The sequence below is a fragment of the Bombina bombina genome, chromosome 6, assembly GCF_027579735.1.
Source record: "Bombina bombina isolate aBomBom1 chromosome 6, aBomBom1.pri, whole genome shotgun sequence".
NCBI lineage: Eukaryota > Metazoa > Chordata > Amphibia > Anura > Bombinatoridae > Bombina > Bombina bombina.
This window is the reverse complement of record NC_069504.1, coordinates 776,353,999-776,371,457: the sequence shown is the minus strand read 5'-3', so window position 1 is coordinate 776,371,457 and position 17,459 is coordinate 776,353,999. Positions and strand designations below refer to the sequence as shown.

The 17,459-nt window shown below is 41.1% G+C and overlaps 1 protein-coding gene across 1 annotated transcript in view; it reads left to right on the top strand.

Moving 5' to 3' along the window:
- The window catches only part of ADAM9 (ADAM metallopeptidase domain 9), a 621,882-nt gene that overhangs the window by 84,348 nt on the left and 520,075 nt on the right, over nt 1–17,459 (top strand). Inside the window, exon 3 of the mRNA XM_053718079.1 lies at nt 11,437–11,501. Coding sequence (XP_053574054.1) covers nt 11,437–11,501 — 65 coding nt within the window. The remainder of the gene's footprint in view (nt 1–11,436; nt 11,502–17,459) is intronic.

Sequence of the window (17,459 nt, the reverse complement as noted above, 5' to 3'; positions counted from 1 at the left end):
TTCATACTTTTTCCAAATTTTACAAATTTGACACTTTTGCTTCTTCGGAGGCTATTTTTGGGAGAAAGGTTCTTCAGGCAGTGGTTCCTTCTGTATAATGAGCCTGCCTATCCCTCCCGTCATCCGTGTACTTTTGCTTTGGTATTGGTATCCCAGAAGTAATGATGACCCGTGGACTGATCACACATAACAGAAGAAAACATAATTTATGCTTACCTGATAAATTCCTTTCTTCTGTTGTGTGATCAGTCCACGGCCCGCCCTGTTTTAAGGCAGGTAAATATTTTTTAAATTATACTCCAGTCACCACTTCACCCTTGGTTACTCCTTTCTCGTTGATTCTTGGTCGAATGACTGGGACTGACGTAGAGGGGAGGAGCTATATGCAGCTCTGCTGGGTGAATCCTCTTGCATTTCCTGTTGGGGAGGAGTTATATCCCAGAAGTAATGATGACCCGTGGACTGATCACACAACAGAAGAAAGGAATTTATCAGGTAAGCATAAATTATGTTTCTTTGCCAGCAGTTAAACTTAATTTGGAGGGTTCTCCAATTTATTGGGGCTATCTCTAATCCTACTAATTATGCTATTGTTTCTATAGCGAAATAGTATTTATTTCTCCAACATAGGTGTGTCCGGTCCACGGCGTCATCCTTACTTGTGGGATATTCTCTTCCCCAACAGGAAATGGCAAAGAGCCCAGCAAAGCTGGTCACATGATCCCTCCTAGGCTCCGCCTACCCCAGTCATTCTCTTTGCCGTTGTACAGGCAACATCTCCACGGAGATGGCTTAGAGTTTTTTAGTGTTTAACTGTAGTTTTTATTATTCAATCAAGAGTTTGTTATTTTAAAATAGTGCTGGTATGTACTATTTACTCAGAAACAGAAAAGAGATGAAGATTTCTGTTTGTATGAGGAAAATGATTTTAGCAACCGTTACTAAAATCCATGGCTGTTCCACACAGGACTGTTGAGAGGAATTAACTTCAGTTGGGGGAACAGTGAGCAGTCTCTTGCTGCTTGAGGTATGACACATTCTAACAAGACGATGTAATGCTGGAAGCTGTCATTTTCCCTATGGGATCCGGTAAGCCATGTTTATTAAGATAGTAAATAAGGGCTTCACAAGGGCTTATTAAGACTGTAGACTTTTTCTGGGCTAAATCGATTCATTATTAACACATATTTAGCCTTGAGGAATCATTTAATCTGGGTATTTTGATAAGATTATATCGGCAGGCACTGTTTTAGACACCTTATTCTTTAGGGGCTTTCCCAAATCACAGGCAGAGCCTCATTTTCGCGCCGGTGTTGCGCACTTGTTTTTGAGAGGCATGACATGCAGTCGCATGTGTGAGGAGCTCTGATACATAGAAAAGACTTTCTGAAGGCGTCATTTGGTATCGTATTCCCCTTTGGGCTTGGTTGGGTCTCAGCAAAGCAGATACCAGGGACTGTAAAGGGGTTAAAGTTAAAAACGGCTCCGGTTCCGTTATTTTAAGGGTTAAAGCTTCCAAATTTGGTGTGCAATACTTTTAAGGCTTTAAGACACTGTGGTGAAATTTTGGTGAATTTTGAACAATTCCTTCATATTTTTTCGCAATTGCAGTAATAAAGTGTGTTCAGTTTAAAATTTAAAGTGACAGTAACGGTTTTATTTTAAAACGTTTTTTGTACTTTGTTATCAAGTCTATGCCTGTTTAACATGTCTGAACTACCAGATAGACTGTGTTCTGAATGTGGGGAAGCCAGAGTTCCTTCTCATTTAATTAAATGTGATTTATGTGACAATGACAATGATGCCCAAGATGATTCCTCAAGTGAGGGGAGTAAGCATGGTACTGCATCATTCCCTCCTTCGTCTACACGAGTCTTGCCCACTCAGGAGGCCCCTAGTACATCTAGCGCGCCAATACTCCTTACTATGCAACAATTAACGGCTGTAATGGATAATTCTGTCAAAAAACATTTTAGCCAAAATGCACACTTATCAGCGTAAGCGCGACTGCTCTGTTTTAGATACTGAAGAGCATGACGACGCTGATAATAATGGTTCTGAAGGGCCCCTAAACCAGTCTGATGGGGCCAGGGAGGTTTTGTCTGAGGGAGAAATTACTGATTCAGGGAACATTTCTCAACAAGCTGAACCTGATGTGATTACGTTTAAATTTAAGTTGGAACATCTCCGCATTCTGCTTAAGGAGGTATTATCCACTCTGGATGATTGTGACAAGTTGGTCATCCCAGAGAAGCTATGTAAAATGGACAAGTTCCTAGAGGTCCCGGGGCTCCCAGAAGCTTTTCCTATACCCAAGCGGGTGGCGGACATTGTAAATAAAGAATGGGAAAGGCCCGGTATTCCTTTCGTCCCTCCCCCCATATTTAAAAAATTGTTTCCCATGGTCGACCCCAGAAAGGACTTATGGCAGACAGTCCCCAAGGTCGAGGGAGCGGTTTCCACTTTAAACAAACGCACCACTATACCCATAGAAGATAGTTGTGCTTTCAAAGATCCTATGGATAAAAAATTAGAAGGTTTACTTAAAAAGATGTTTGTTCAGCAGGGTTACCTTCTACAACCAATTTCATGCATTGTCCCTGTCGCTACAGCCGCGTGTTTCTGGTTCGATGAGCTGGTAAAGGCGGTCGATAGTGATTCTCCTCCTTATGAGGAGATTATGGACAGAATCAATGCTCTCAAATTGGCTAATTCTTTCACCCTAGACGCCACTTTGCAATTGGCTAGGTTAGCGGCTAAGAATTCTGGGTTTGCTATTGTGGCGCACAGAGCGCTTTGGTTGAAATCTTGGTCAGCTGATGCGTCTTCCAAGAACAAGCTACTTAACATTCCTTTCAAGGGGAAAACGCTGTTTGGCCCTGACTTGAAAGAGATTATCTCTGATATCACTGGGGGTAAGGGCCACGCCCTTCCTCAGGATCGGCCTTTCAAGGCCAAAAATAAACCTAATTTTCGTCCCTTTCGTAGAAACGGACCAGCCCAAAGTGCTACGTCCTCTAAGCAAGAGGGTAATACTTCTCAAGCCAAGCCAGCTTGGAGACCAATGCAAGGCTGGAACAAGGGAAAGCAGGCCAAAAAACCTGCCACTGCTACCAAGACAGCATGAAATGTTGGCCCCCGATCCGGGACCGGATCTGGTGGGGGGCAGACTCTCTCTCTTCGCTCAGGCTTGGGCAAGAGATGTTCTGGATCCTTGGGCGCTAGAAATAGTCTCCCAAGGTTATCTTCTGGAATTCAAGGGGCTTCCCCCAAGGGGGAGGTTCCACAGGTCTCAGTTGTCTTCAGACCACATAAAAAGACAGGCATTCTTACGTTGTGTAGAAGACCTGTTAAAAATGGGAGTGATTCATCCTGTTCCATTAGGAGAACAAGGGATGGGGTTCTACTCCAATCTGTTCATAGTTCCCAAAAAAGAGGGAACGTTCAGACCAATCTTAGATCTCAAGATCTTAAACAAGTTTCTCAAGGTTCCATCGTTCAAAATGGAAACCATTCGAACAATTCTTCCTTCCATCCAGGAAGGTCAATTCATGACCACGGTGGATTTAAAGGATGCGTATCTACATATTCCTATCCACAAGGAACATCATCGGTTCCTAAGGTTCGCATTCCTGGACAAGCATTACCAGTTCGTGGCGCTTCCTTTCGGATTAGCCACTGCTCCAAGGATTTTCACAAAGGTACTAGGGTCCCTTCTAGCTGTGCTAAGACCAAGGGGCATTGCTGTAGTACCTTACTTGGACGACATTCTGATTCAAGCGTCGTCCCTTCCTCAAGCAAAGGCTCACACGGACATCGTCCTGGCCTTTCTCAGATCTCACGGATGGAAAGTGAACGTGGAAAAGAGTTCTCTATCTCCGTCAACAAGGGTTCCCTTCTTGGGAACAATAATAGACTCTTTAGAAATGAGGATTTTTCTGTCAGAGGCCAGAAAAACAAAACTTCTAGACTCTTGTCGGATACTTCATTCCGTTCCTCTTCCTTCCATAGCGCAGTGCATGGAAGTGATAGGCTTGATGGTAGCGGCAATGGACATAGTTCCTTTTGCGCGCATTCATCTAAGACCATTACAACTGTGCATGCTCAGTCAGTGGAATGGGGACTATACAAACTTGTCTCCGAGGATACAAGTAAATCAGAGGACCAGAGACTCACTCCGTTGGTGGCTGTCCCTGGACAACCTGTCACAAGGGATGACCTTCCGCAGACCAGAGTGGGTCATTGTCACGACCGACGCCAGTCTGATGGGCTGGGGCGCGGTCTGGGGATCCCTGAAAGCTCAGGGTCTTTGGTCTCGGGAAGAATCTCTTCTACCGATAAATATTCTGGAACTGAGAGCGATATTCAATGCTCTCAAGGCTTGGCCTCAGCTAGCGAGGGCCAAGTTCATACGGTTTCAATCAGACAACATGACAACTGTTGCGTACATCAACCATCAGGGGGGAACAAGGAGTTCCCTGGCGATGGAAGAAGTGACCAAAATCATTCTATGGGCGGAGTCTCACTCCTGCCACCTGTCTGCTATCCACATCCCAGGAGTGGAAAATTGGGAAGCGGATTTTCTGAGTCGTCAGACATTGCATCCGGGGGAGTGGGAACTCCATCCGGAAATCTTTGCCCAAGTCACTCAACTGTGGGGCATTCCAGACATGGATCTGATGGCCTCTCGTCAGAACTTCAAAGTTCCTTGCTACGGGTCCAGATCCAGGGATCCCAAGGCGGCTCTAGTGGATGCACTAGTAGCACCTTGGACCTTCAAACTAGCTTATGTATTCCCGCCGTTTCCTCTCATCCCCAGGCTGGTAGCCAGGATCAATCAGGAAAGGGCGTCGGTGATCTTGATAGCTCCTGCGTGGCCACGCAGGACTTGGTATGCAGATCTGGTGAATATGTCATCGGCTCCACCATGGAAGCTACCTTTGAGACGAGACCTTCTTGTTCAAGGTCCGTTCGAACATCCGAACCTGGTCTCACTCCAGCTGACTGCCTGGAGATTGAACGCTTGATCTTATCGAAGCGAGGGTTCTCAGATTCTGTTATCGATACTCTTGTTCAGGCCAGAAAGCCTGTAACTAGAAAGATTTACCACAAAATTTGGAAAAAATATATCTGTTGGTGTGAATCTAAAGGATTCCCTTGGGACAAGGTTAAGATTCCTAAGATTCTATCCTTCCTTCAAGAAGGATTGGAAAAAGGATTATCTGCAAGTTCCCTGAAGGGACAGATTTCTGCCTTGTCTGTGTTACTTCACAAAAAGCTGGCAGCTGTGCCAGATGTTCAAGCCTTTGTTCAGGCTCTGGTTAGAATCAAGCCTGTTTACAAACCTTTGACTCCTCCTTGGAGTCTCAACTTAGTTCTTTCAGTTCTTCAGGGGGTTCCGTTTGAACCCTTACATTCCGTTGATATTAAGTTATTATCTTGGAAAGTTTTGTTTTTGGTTGCAATTTCTTCTGCTAGAAGAGTTTCAGAATTATCTGCTCTGCAGTGTTCTCCTCCTTATCTGGTGTTCCATGCAGATAAGGTGGTTTTACGTACTAAACCTGGTTTTCTTCCAAAAGTTGTTTCTAACAAAAACATTAACCAGGAGATTATCGTACCTTCTCTGTGTCCGAAACCAGTTTCGAAGAAGGAACGTTTGTTGCACAATTTGGATGTTGTTCGCGCTCTAAAATTCTATTTAGATGCTACAAAGGATTTTAGACAAACATCTTCCTTGTTTGTTGTTTATTCCGGTAAAAGGAGAGGTCAAAAAGCAACTTCTACCTCTCTCTCTTTTTGGATTAAAAGCATCATCAGATTGGCTTACGAGACTGCCGGACGGCAGCCTCCCGAAAGAATCACAGCTCATTCCACTAGGGCTGTGGCTTCCACATGGGCCTTCAAGAACGAGGCTTCTGTTGATCAGATATGTAGGGCAGCGACTTGGTCTTCACTGCACACTTTTACCAAATTTTACAAGTTTGATACTTTTGCTTCTTCTGAGGCTATTTTTGGGAGAAAGGTTTTGCAAGCCGTGGTGCCTTCCATCTAGGTGACCTGATTTGCTCCCTCCCATCATCCGTGTCCTAAAGCTTTGGTATTGGTTCCCACAAGTAAGGATGACGCCGTGGACCGGACACACCTATGTTGGAGAAAACAGAATTTATGTTTACCTGATAAATTACTTTCTCCAACGGTGTGTCCGGTCCACGGCCCGCCCTGGTTTTTTAATCAGGTCTGATAATTTATTCTCTTAAACTACAGTCACCACGGTATCATATGGTTTCTCCTATGCAAATATTCCTCCTTAACGTCGGTCGAATGACTGGGGTAGGCGGAGCCTAGGAGGGATCATGTGACCAGCTTTGCTGGGCTCTTTGCCATTTCCTGTTGGGGAAGAGAATATCCCACAAGTAAGGATGACGCCGTGGACCGGACACACCGTTGGAGAAAGTAATTTATCAGGTAAACATAAATTCTGTTTTTCCTTTAGATAGCTGTATCTTATTTATGGAAAATTATTTAGTTTCAGGCTTGGTCCTGTGATTTATTTGGATATTGCAATTGCTTCATTTTCTCTTTTTACTTTAAGATCAAGTATCAGATTATGATTTATTTTAGCATTGTTTAAGGGACAACATTTACTAGACTAGGTGCTGTTGCATTTGTCTTGTTGTTTTGCATTTATTGATTATGCAAGTCCACTGTATTGGCTGGTCCTTTAAACTGATCTATCATGCTAATAATTTCATTTGTGTCTTCATTTTATTGAATATTTTCGCAAATGAGGGTTAATCTATGTCTTTAGCTTTTTTAGCTAGAAGAATTTTGTGATTTTTAAAAAAAAAATAAAAAAAAAATCCATATTTCGTTTGTTCTAAGATAATCAATTATTTGTTTTATAATTGGATTTAATTCTTAACTGTTACTCTGGGCTTCAAGGTTGAGTTCTAAGACTAAAACTTTAAGCTTATACTGGTTTGGTTGTTCTTATTAAGGAACGAATTCCTGAGTTCTTTCCCAAGTAACATGTCTATATTTGGAGTTTGAAATCAGCTCCCTAATATTGCGATGTACGTGCCGTATTCCAGCTTGGCTGGTAAGGGGCAGGTTAAGGCTTCTTTGAAATTTATTTTGTCCAAATTTCTTTGATTTTATTCCAGCAAGGCTAACACTTTCTTTAACTGTGTTTCTGTCCTATATATTTTGGGTACTGTTGAAGCATGGCTGGGCACCCATGGGGTTCAAAGCGCTGCTCAGACCTGGAATTTTCTGGGCTATTTCTTCCAGTTTCTTTTGAGGAACCGGGTTTTGAAATGTTATTAAATTATTTTGCCTTTTTATGGTCTTTGATAGCATTATTTGTTTTCATTAGATACAATAAATGCATATTTTCATTTTTCTGTTTTCATTCAGATTATTTTCTGAGGATGCGGAATCTCATATGATTCACTTACTCTTCAGGACATAGTTAGAGGATCTTCTTTTCTAAAGCTCTTGATTCCTCACACATGGGTCACCTTTTTTTAGGTTTCCAGATAGTTTGTGTCACTGTCCTTGTCTCTATCAGACAAGGGATAATGTTATTGGGTTCCGTCTATCGGTACCTTTAGTCTCTATTATTTCCTTCAGTTGCTATATATGCATAGAAGTTTTAGGTCTTATGACCACAGCATTGGATTCAATTCCCTTTGCTCATTTTCTCTAGAAAGAACCTTTCCAGTCTTTTATAAGTGTTGTTTCTTCAAGAACATGGTTGGAGGATCAATTTACCTTAAAGTTTGTTTGATTCCTCAGACATGGGTAACCTTTTTAGGTTTCCTGATAGATTCAGTGTTCTTGATTCTGTCTCTGACGGACAAGAGGCGCCTGAAATTGGTTTCAGCTTATCGAAACCTTCAGTTTCAATCATTTCCTTCGGTAGTCTTATGCATGGAAATTCTAGGTCTTATGACTGCTGCATTGGACGCGATTCCCTTTGCTCGTTTTCACATGCGACCTCTTCAGCTCTGTATGCTGAACTAGTGGTGCAGGGATTTTTACAAAGATATCTCAATTATTATCTTTAAAACCGATTGTTCGACACTCTCTGACGTGGTGGACAGATCACCATCGTATAGTTCAGGGGGCTTCTTTTTGTTCCTCCAACCTAGACTATGATCAACCGATGCAAATCTGACAGGTTGGGGAGCTGTATGGGGGTTTCTGACAGCACAAGGGGTTTGGGAATCTCAGGAGGTGAGATTACCAATCAACATTTTTGGAACTCCGTGCAATTTTCAGAGCTCTTCAGTCATGGCCTCTTCTAAAGAGAGAATCGTTCATTTGTTTTCAGACAGTCAATGTCACAACTGTGGCATACACCAATCATCAAGGAGGGACTCACAGTCCTCTGGCTATGAAAGAAGTATCTCGGATACTGGTATGGGCGGAATCCAGCTCCTGTCTAGTTTCTGCGGTTCATATCCCAGGTATAGACAATTGGGAAGCGGATTATCTCAGTCGCCAAACGTTACATCCGGGCGAATGGTCTCTTCACCCAGAGGTATTTCTTCAGATTGTTCAATATGGGGACTTCCACAAATAGATCTGATGGCTTCTCATCTAAAAGAGAAACTTCCCAGGTATCTGTCCAGATCCAGGGATCCTCAAGCGGAAGCAGTGGATGCATTGTCACTTCTTTGGAAGTATCATCCTGCCTATATCTTTCCGCTTCTAGTTCTTTTTCCAAGAGTAATCTCCAAGATTCTGAAGGAATGCTCGTTTGTTCTGCTGGTGGCTCCAGTATGGCCTCACAGGTTTTGGTATGCGGATTTTGTCTGGATGGCCTTTTGCCAACCGTGGACTCTTCCGTTAAGACCAGACCTTCTGTCGCAAGGTCCTTTTTTTCCATCAGGATCTCAAATCCTTAAATTTAAAGGTATGGAGATTGAACGTTTGATTCTTAGTCAAAGAGGTTTCTCTGACTCTGTGATTAATACTATGTTACAGGCTCGTAAATCTGTATCTAGGGAGATATATTATAGAGTCTGGAAGACTTATATTTCTTGGTGTCTTTCTCATCTTTTTTTCCTGGCATTCTTTTAGAATTCCGAGAATTTTTCAGTTTCTTCAGGATGGTTTGGATAAAGGTTTGTCTGCAAGTTCCTTGAAAGGACAAATCTCTGCTCTTTCTGTTCTTTTTCACAGAAAGATTGCTAATCTTCCTGATATTCTTTGTTTTGTACAAGCTTTGGTTCGTATAAAACCTGTCATTAAGTCAATTTCTTCTCCTTGGAGTTTGAATTTGGTTCTGGGGGCTCTTCAAGCTCCTCCGTTTGAACCTATGCAGTCATTGGTCATTAATTACTTTCTTGAAAAGTTTTGTTTCTTTTGACCATCTCTTCTGCTAGAAGAGTTTCTGAAATATCTGCTCTTTCTTGTGAGTCTCCTTTTCTGATTTTTCATCAGGATAAGGCGGTGTTGCGAACTTCTTTTAAATTTTTACCTAAGGTTGTGAATTTTAACAACATTAGTAGAGAAATTGTGGTTCCTTCATTATGTCCTAATCCTAAGAATTTTAAGGAGAGATCATTGCATTCTTTGGATGTAGTTTGAGCTTTGAAATATTATGTTGAAGCTATTAAGAGTTTCCGAAAGACTTTTAGTCTATTTGTTATCTTTTCTGGTTCTAGGAAAGGTCAGAAGGCCTCTGCCATTTCTTTGGCATCTTGGTTGAAATCTTTAATTCATCATGCTTATGTCGAGCCGGGTAAAACTCCGCCTCAAAGGATTACAGCTCATTCTACTAGGTCAGTTTCTACTTCCTGGGCGTTTAGGAATGAAGCTTCGGTTGATCAAATTTGCAAAGCAGTAACTTGGTCTTTGCATACTTTTACTAAATTCTTCCATTTTGATGTGTTTTCTTCTTCTGAAGCAGTTTTTGGTAGAAAAGTACTTCAGGCAGCTGTTTCAGTTTGATTCTTCTGCCTATAATTTCAGTTTTTTTCTTTATAAGATTTAAACTTTATTTTGGGTGTGGATTATTTTTCAGCGGAATTGGCTGTCTTTATTTTATCCCTCCCTCTCTAGTGACTCTTGCGTGGAAGATCTACATCTTGGGTAGTCATTATCCCATACGTCACTAGCTCATGGACTCTTGCTAATTACATGAAAGAAAACATAATTTATGTAAGAACTTACCTGATAAATTCATTTCTTTCATATTAGCAAGAGTCCATGAGGCCCACCCTTTTTTGTGGTGGTTATGATTTTTTTGTATAAAGCACAATTATTCCAATTCCTTATTTTTTTTATGCTTTTGCACTTTTTTCTTGTCACCCCACTTCTTGGCTATGCGTTAAACTGATTTGTGGGTGTGGTGAGGGGTGTATTTATAGGCATTTTGAGGTTTGGGAAACTTTGCCCCTCCTGGTAGGAATGTATATCCCATACGTCACTAGCTCATGGACTCTTGCTAATATGAAAGAAATGAATTTATCAGGTAAGTTCTTACATAAATTATGTTTTTTCACCACTAGAGGGTGTTAGTTCACGTATTTCATATAGATAACACTGTGCTCGTGCATGTGAAGTTATCTGGGAGCAGGCACTGATTGGCTAAACTGCAAGTCTGTCAAAAGAACTGAAAAAAGGGGCAGTTTGCAGAGGCTTAGATACAAGATAATCACAGAGGTTAAAAGTATATTATTATAACTGTGTTAGTTATGCAAAACTGGGGAATGGGTAATAAAGGGATTATCTATCTTTTAAAATGATAAAAATTCTGGTGTAGACTGTCCCTTTAAACAGCTTTAACTGGTGCATAACTCCCTGGGTACTATTGACATGCATATATGGATCTGGATGCAGTGGGATGACTTCCTGAAAGAGAGAAATAATATCTAAATATAAAAGCTCTCTCCCTCTCTAGAGAGGACTAAGGTGCGAGGGGAGTCCTTAACACCCTCCCTTCTTCCTTTTGTTGTTAAAAAAAAAAAAAAAAAAAATGTGCTAAAGTTGATATAAGTTTGTCAAGTCCTGTTTCTTAAAGGGTCAGTAAATTTTCTTAATAATCTATATCTCTAACCAATTTAAATACACTTTGATAAAGAAACAAAGCTCAGTTGTTAAAATATTAGTTTTATTTGAATATTAGACCTTCATTTTTCACATCTCCCTTGTTTATTATTATCTTCCCTTATGATTTTTTTTTTTAAAATATGGTTTTACCACTTTCTGTTCTACCCTTAGTCCCATCTCCACTTCTCATCACTGCAATTGTGATCTAATTTGTAAGTGAAGTGAACTTTCTATTGCACTCGTCCTCATGATTATATTAGTAGATATTCACATTTATTCAAATATACCACTTGTATTGAACCTTCTTTTATAAATGGACATACATAACATTTTCCATATTGAGTGAAAAATAATTTTTATTTCCTTTTTTTGCAGGATTCACTTTCTTATGTCATCCAGGTTGCAGGCAAAAAGCACATACTTCATCTTGAAAAAAAAAGGTATTTTCAGCTGACTTTTGTATTAAAGTTGTTTTGATTTATTAGATTAGCCATATACTATCCATGAGAACTTGTTTCTACAATGTAACTGTTTTGAAGATTAATTTGCATATTTTCTAATATGTATAGTATTCCCTTTTTTCCCACTCAGTTTTTTCTACAATATTATTCCTTTTTTATCTTGTTTTATGTGTGGCATCATAATTGTAAACATACTTTTAATGTTTTAGGGTTATTATTATATTTCAGATTTGGGGCTAAGGTTTTGAACTCCTTTAAGACCATTGTAAGTTAAGCCACAATATACCCTTTCTTTTATAAGATGGTAAAGTCCATGAGATATCCATTTTCGGATTACTCTCCAGTCCCCTAGGAGGAGGCTAAACACCCCTAAATAGAAAAGCTTTAATCCCTCTTTATCCCTTAAAAATCCATCAGTTAAATTTTGGCCTAGATAAATTGAGGTGAATTCTGAAGTGCTGATCTAAACGTCGTTAATGGAGGTTCTCTAACTGATCTGAGACCCAATTTTCCCCTTAGAGTGCCTTCTCGACAGTGGACATGAGAGGAGTTAAGTCAGGTAGCGAGAACAATCTCAAAGTGGGGAGATGTCAGCCTCACAGGTAAAACTATGTCTGCACTGCCTCGGATGGGCCTGTCTCCTGGAAACAGTCTTCTACAGCTAGAGTAAGCTGGAAAACGTTCTTAAGAGTTAACATTTTGGCTGGCTTTTTAGTGCCTTTTGACTTATCTTTGTTCTTCTGACCTGTGGTAGGTATTTTGTCAGGAGAAGCTCTACTGTGCAGTTGGAGATGGTAAGACACTTCTAACATAGCTTACAACAGAAGGTCATTTTATTTATTTTTCTGGGTTTTAATGCTGGTTCTGTTTCAATACTTCATGTGTTGAATCTGTGCATCAGTTGCTCACCAAAGCTGTCCCTCTGGGAATGCTACTGGACTGATGGCTGTCATGCCTCCACATTTAAATTCAGAAACATGTATAGGGTAGAAGGTGATCCTTCACAGGCTTTCAGCTTATCGTGCACTTCCCTTAAAACAGACCTGACAAAATTCCCTGCAGGGAAGCAGGGCACTTCTCCCGCTTCCAAATCTGCATGAAGTTGCGGCCCCTATTCCAGACACATTTCCTATGGGGTGCAGATTTAATCTGTTTCGCAAGGTGTGGAAAAGGTCTATTTCAAACCCTTGGATATTGTTTTTTGTTTTTTTTTACGGGTATTGAATAAGTTTTCAATCTAAACCTCTGCAAGGAAGTTTCCTCTTGTCTTGAGCGTTTTGAGATCTTTTAAAGGTGAAAGCCTTTCTGGCGTGCATTGTGGATTTGGAAGCAACGGGAGTAATTACTCCAGTTCCCGCTTTAGGACAGAATCAATCGTTTTATTTTATAACCTCTTCATAGTTCCACAGCAAGAGGGCCTATAAAGGTTGACTGCTGAGTAGCCCGAATCTCTTCATGAAGCGTCAAACAGGAAGCTATCAAATTATCTAAATGAGGTAGGAGTACTTATATCAGTTCTTTAGTAATAGAATCCATATTGAAGTACAAAAAGCAAACCGCTGACAATCCTTAAATGAGCCTTCTGTAGAAGAGAAGATGATGACCCCTCTATCCACTGTGGCCCCTGGACACAAAAACTGTAAAGGGACGTTTTGATGGCAGTGAGGCTTGTATCTAGTGAACCATCCTTTGAAGACACCCAGGATTGTTTAAAGCACCTAAAGTCTGCTAACAGCTTAATTTGTAATGCAGCAGTGGAGATGATCAGCATTAATGCAAAGCTCACTGCTTAACTGGCTTGGCAAGATGAAACTTATTACTTAAATCCTGGGCTACAGACATGGTTTCTAAAGGCAGACTGTTGTCTCTCCCCTTTTAGGGCAAAATACTATTTGCCCCAGGACTAGATGCAATTATTAACACAGTCACAGGGGGTAACGGAGCCTTCTTGTCTCAAGACAAAAAAATCTCAAAGGTTGCCAAGACATTTCTGTTCCTTTCGGCAGTCTAAAAGCCAAAAAACTGCTTCTTCCTCTACCATACAGTCAGGATCATTCTTTTTGGAAGCTCATCTCTTCTTGGAGCAAGCAAGTCAAGAAACCCACTCAAAGTCCACAAAAAGGTGTGGACCCTCTACCAGAAACTTTTCTGGAGTGGGGTCCACACCTTTGTGTGGACTTTGAATGGGTCTCTTGACTTGGGAGAGGTCTGTTACAGACGCTTCGGTGTTAGGTATATTTTCTCAGTGGTACGGATAACGTTTTAATTTCAACCCTCCGCAAGGAAGATTCCTCTTGTTTCAGTGCTTTATTGCCTTATTGAGCACAGTGAGAGCTCAGGGCATCTCAGTAGTACTCTTTATAGATGATATTCCGGTACAATCGCCCTCACTACAGTTAGCTGTATAGCACACAGATGCTGTTCTTCAACTGCTTCTCAGTCAGGTTTGGTGCATTAACTAGCCAAAAAAATCACTTAACACCTCAAACTTGTGTATCTTCCCTAGGGTTGATCATAGACTCAATTACTTTTTCAAGCAAAAAATTAAAAGGGCAGCATTCATGTTAAAAGCAGCACGTTTATTCAATCAAGTTAAAAGTTCATGACGGAAGGTGAGCAATACAAATTTAACATGATCTAATTAATTTTTGTCTGTCTCCAAGAGAAAAATGCATAGTCAAACTTTGTCAGGCTTGTGCTCGACATCAGCCACTCCCCTGCCTTCTATGACTCAATGTATGGAAGATTTATCCTCAAAATGGCTGCCCCAGAATCGGTTCTGTTTGCCAGGTTTTCATTCCTGGTCTCTTTAGTTGACCATAATTGCAACAGTAGAAGGGAGTTTAAGAGGACTTGTCTCAAAAGATATTACAAGATCAAGAGAATAGACAGTCTCTGATATGGATGTGTCAGAACCACCAATCCCTTGTACTGGCAGCTTATTTTCATTTGTCACCCTGGATTGCGTTAATGGTAGGCACCAGCCTAACCGGTTGGAGAGTAATCTGGGCATCTCTGGGAGCACAGGGAGTTTGTTTCATCTGGTGGTGAGGTTACCACTAAACATTCTAGATCTCGGATCAGTATTTGTGGCTTTGCTGAATTGGCCCATTCTCAGTCAAAAATCTTTTTTATGATTTCAGTCAAACAATGTCACATCAGTGACTTACATAAATCACCAAAACTTGAAGTCCCTTGGCGAAGAAAGAAGTGTCCCGCATAATCAGATTGGCAGAATGATACAATTATCTGATCTCGGACATTCAAATCCTAGGAGTAAAAAATTGGAAGGCGGACTTTCTCAGTGACAAGTGTCTTTACTCAAGAGAGTGGTCTCTGAATTATATGGTATTCGACCAGATAATGAGCAGTTGGGGCTTGGCAGAGACAGATCTAACAGGCAGATCTAATAGATGCCTTAGTGGTTCCTCTACATTTCCCTCAATTTGTGTTGCTATCCAGGGTGATAACTAGTATCAAACAAGAACAAGCTTCAGTGTTTTTAATTGCTCTGACTTGGACTCACAAGACTTGGTATGTAGATCTGATTCAAATGTCCTCTATCCCACCTTGAGGCTTCCTTTTACAAAGGACCTTCTTTCCCAAAGTCCATCCTTTTTATCAGGATCTCAGAAATCTGAATTTGACAGCTTGGCAATTGAATGCCTAATCTTGTCTAAAGGCCATAAAGTCTGTCACCAGGCTTGTCACTATGCTGTAAAAAAAATGTTCTTTTATTATGAAAGGCTTGTCACTATGCTGTAAAAAAATGTTCTTTTATTATGAAAGCCTTTCTTTCTCTTCTTTGGCTATGAGGTTTTCTGAGCTTTAGCTGTGTCCTGTAATTCTCCTTTCCTGATTTTTCCTTCAGGATAAGGCTGCTCTACAGACACTATTAATCAGGAAATTGCGGTTCCTTGGTTAAATGCTTGATTCCTAAAGAATCTAAAGACACAACCTTCTTCACAACCTTCCTGTCGTAAGGAATTTAAATTTCTTGTGGAAACCACAAAATCTTTCAGACTTTCTTCATCCATATTTGTCCATTTCTCTGGAACTTGCAAGGGTCAAAAACTTATGAAAGTTACTTTAGCCGCTTATCTTAAAGGGATATGAAACCCCAAATTTTTCTTTCATGATTCAGATACAACATGTGACTAAACATCTGGTGGGCGGGCAAACTGGTTGCAGCAAGGAGTTTGAGCTCCGTAACAAAGCTCCTTTCTATCATTATATTAAGAACAATTTCTTTATGCCCAAACTTGTATCCTTAGAAGTATAGCTGCTCAAACCAGTGGGGATTGTTTGCTGCATCTGGAATTGGCTGTAGTATGGAATATCTTCTCTCCTCCACCGAAGGCACGTAAACCATATGTTTGTTCTTTTTTTACTTATAGTTAGCATTCAAACTCGGCGAAATGCACAACAACAGTGAAGAAATGGTAGTGAGTTTGGCTGAGAGGTTTCTACCACTGCTAGTCTCGCTTATTTCAAGTTGCCCAACTCTGAGTTGCGCGCCTACAGCCTGACAGTATATAGGACATTTTGTGAAGGACGTTTCCTGCCCTGCATAGCACTGCACACCTGTCAACCCGTTTTTAGTACTGGTGACTCTTTCTGCTGGGAATGGTAGGAGGAGGACTGGCGTAGAATGAAATGTTTTCTCCAACATAGGTGTGTCCGGTCCACGGCGTCATCCTTACTTGTGGGATATTCTCCTCCCCAACAGGAAATGGCAAAGAGCCCAGCAAAGCTGGTCACATGATCCCTCCTAGGCTCCGCCTACCCCAGTCATTCTCTTTGCCGTTGTACAGGCAACATCTCCACGGAGATGGCTTAGAGTTTTTTAGTGTTTAACTGTAGTTTTTATTATTCAATCAAGAGTTTGTTATTTTAAAATAGTGCTGGTATGTACTATTTACTCTGAAACAGAAAAGAGATGAAGATTTCTGTTTGTAAGAGGAAAATGATTTTAGCAACCGTTACTAAAATCGATGGCTGTTCCACACAGGACTGTTGAGAGGAATTAACTTCAGTTGGGGGAACAGTGAGCAGACTTTTGCTGCTTGAGGTATGACACATTCTAACAAGACGATGTAATGCTGGAAGCTGTCATTTTCCCTATGGGATCCGGTAAGCCATTTTTATTACAGACAGTAAATAAGGGCTTCACAAGGGCTTGTTAAGACTGTAGACATTTTCTGGGCTAAATCGATTCATATATAAACATATTTAGCCTTGAGGAATCATTTTAATCTGGGTATTTTGTAAAATAATATCGGCAGGCACTGTTTTGGACACCTTATTCTCTAGGGGCTTTCCCTAATCATAGGCAGAGCCTCATTTTCGCGCCGGTATTGCGCACTTGTTTTTGAGAAGCATGACATGCAGTCGCATGTGTGAGGAGCTCTGATACATAGAAAAGACTTTCTGAAGGCGTCATTTGGTATCGTATTCCCCTTTGGGCTTGGTTGGGTCTCAGCAAAGCAGATACCAGGGACTGTAAAGGGGTTAAAGATAAAAACGGCTCCGGTTCCGTTATTTTAAGGGTTAAAGCTTCCAAATTTGGTGTGCAATACTTTTAAGGCTTTAAGACACTGTGGTGAAATTTTGGTGAATTTTGAACCATCCCAGGAGTGGAAAATTGGGAAGCGGATTTTCTGAGTCGTCAGACATTACATCCGGGGGAGTGGGAACTCCATCCGGAAATCTTTGCCCAAATTACTCAACTGTGGGGCATTCCAGACATGGATCTGATGGCCTCTCGTCAGAACTTCAAGGTTCCTTGCTACGGGTCCAGATCCAGGGATCCCAAGGCGACTCTAGTAGATGCACTAGTAGCACCTTGGACCTTCAAACTAGCTTATGTATTCCCGCCGTTTCCTCTCATCCCCAGGCTGGTAGCCAGGATCAATCAGGAGAGGGCGTCGGTGATCT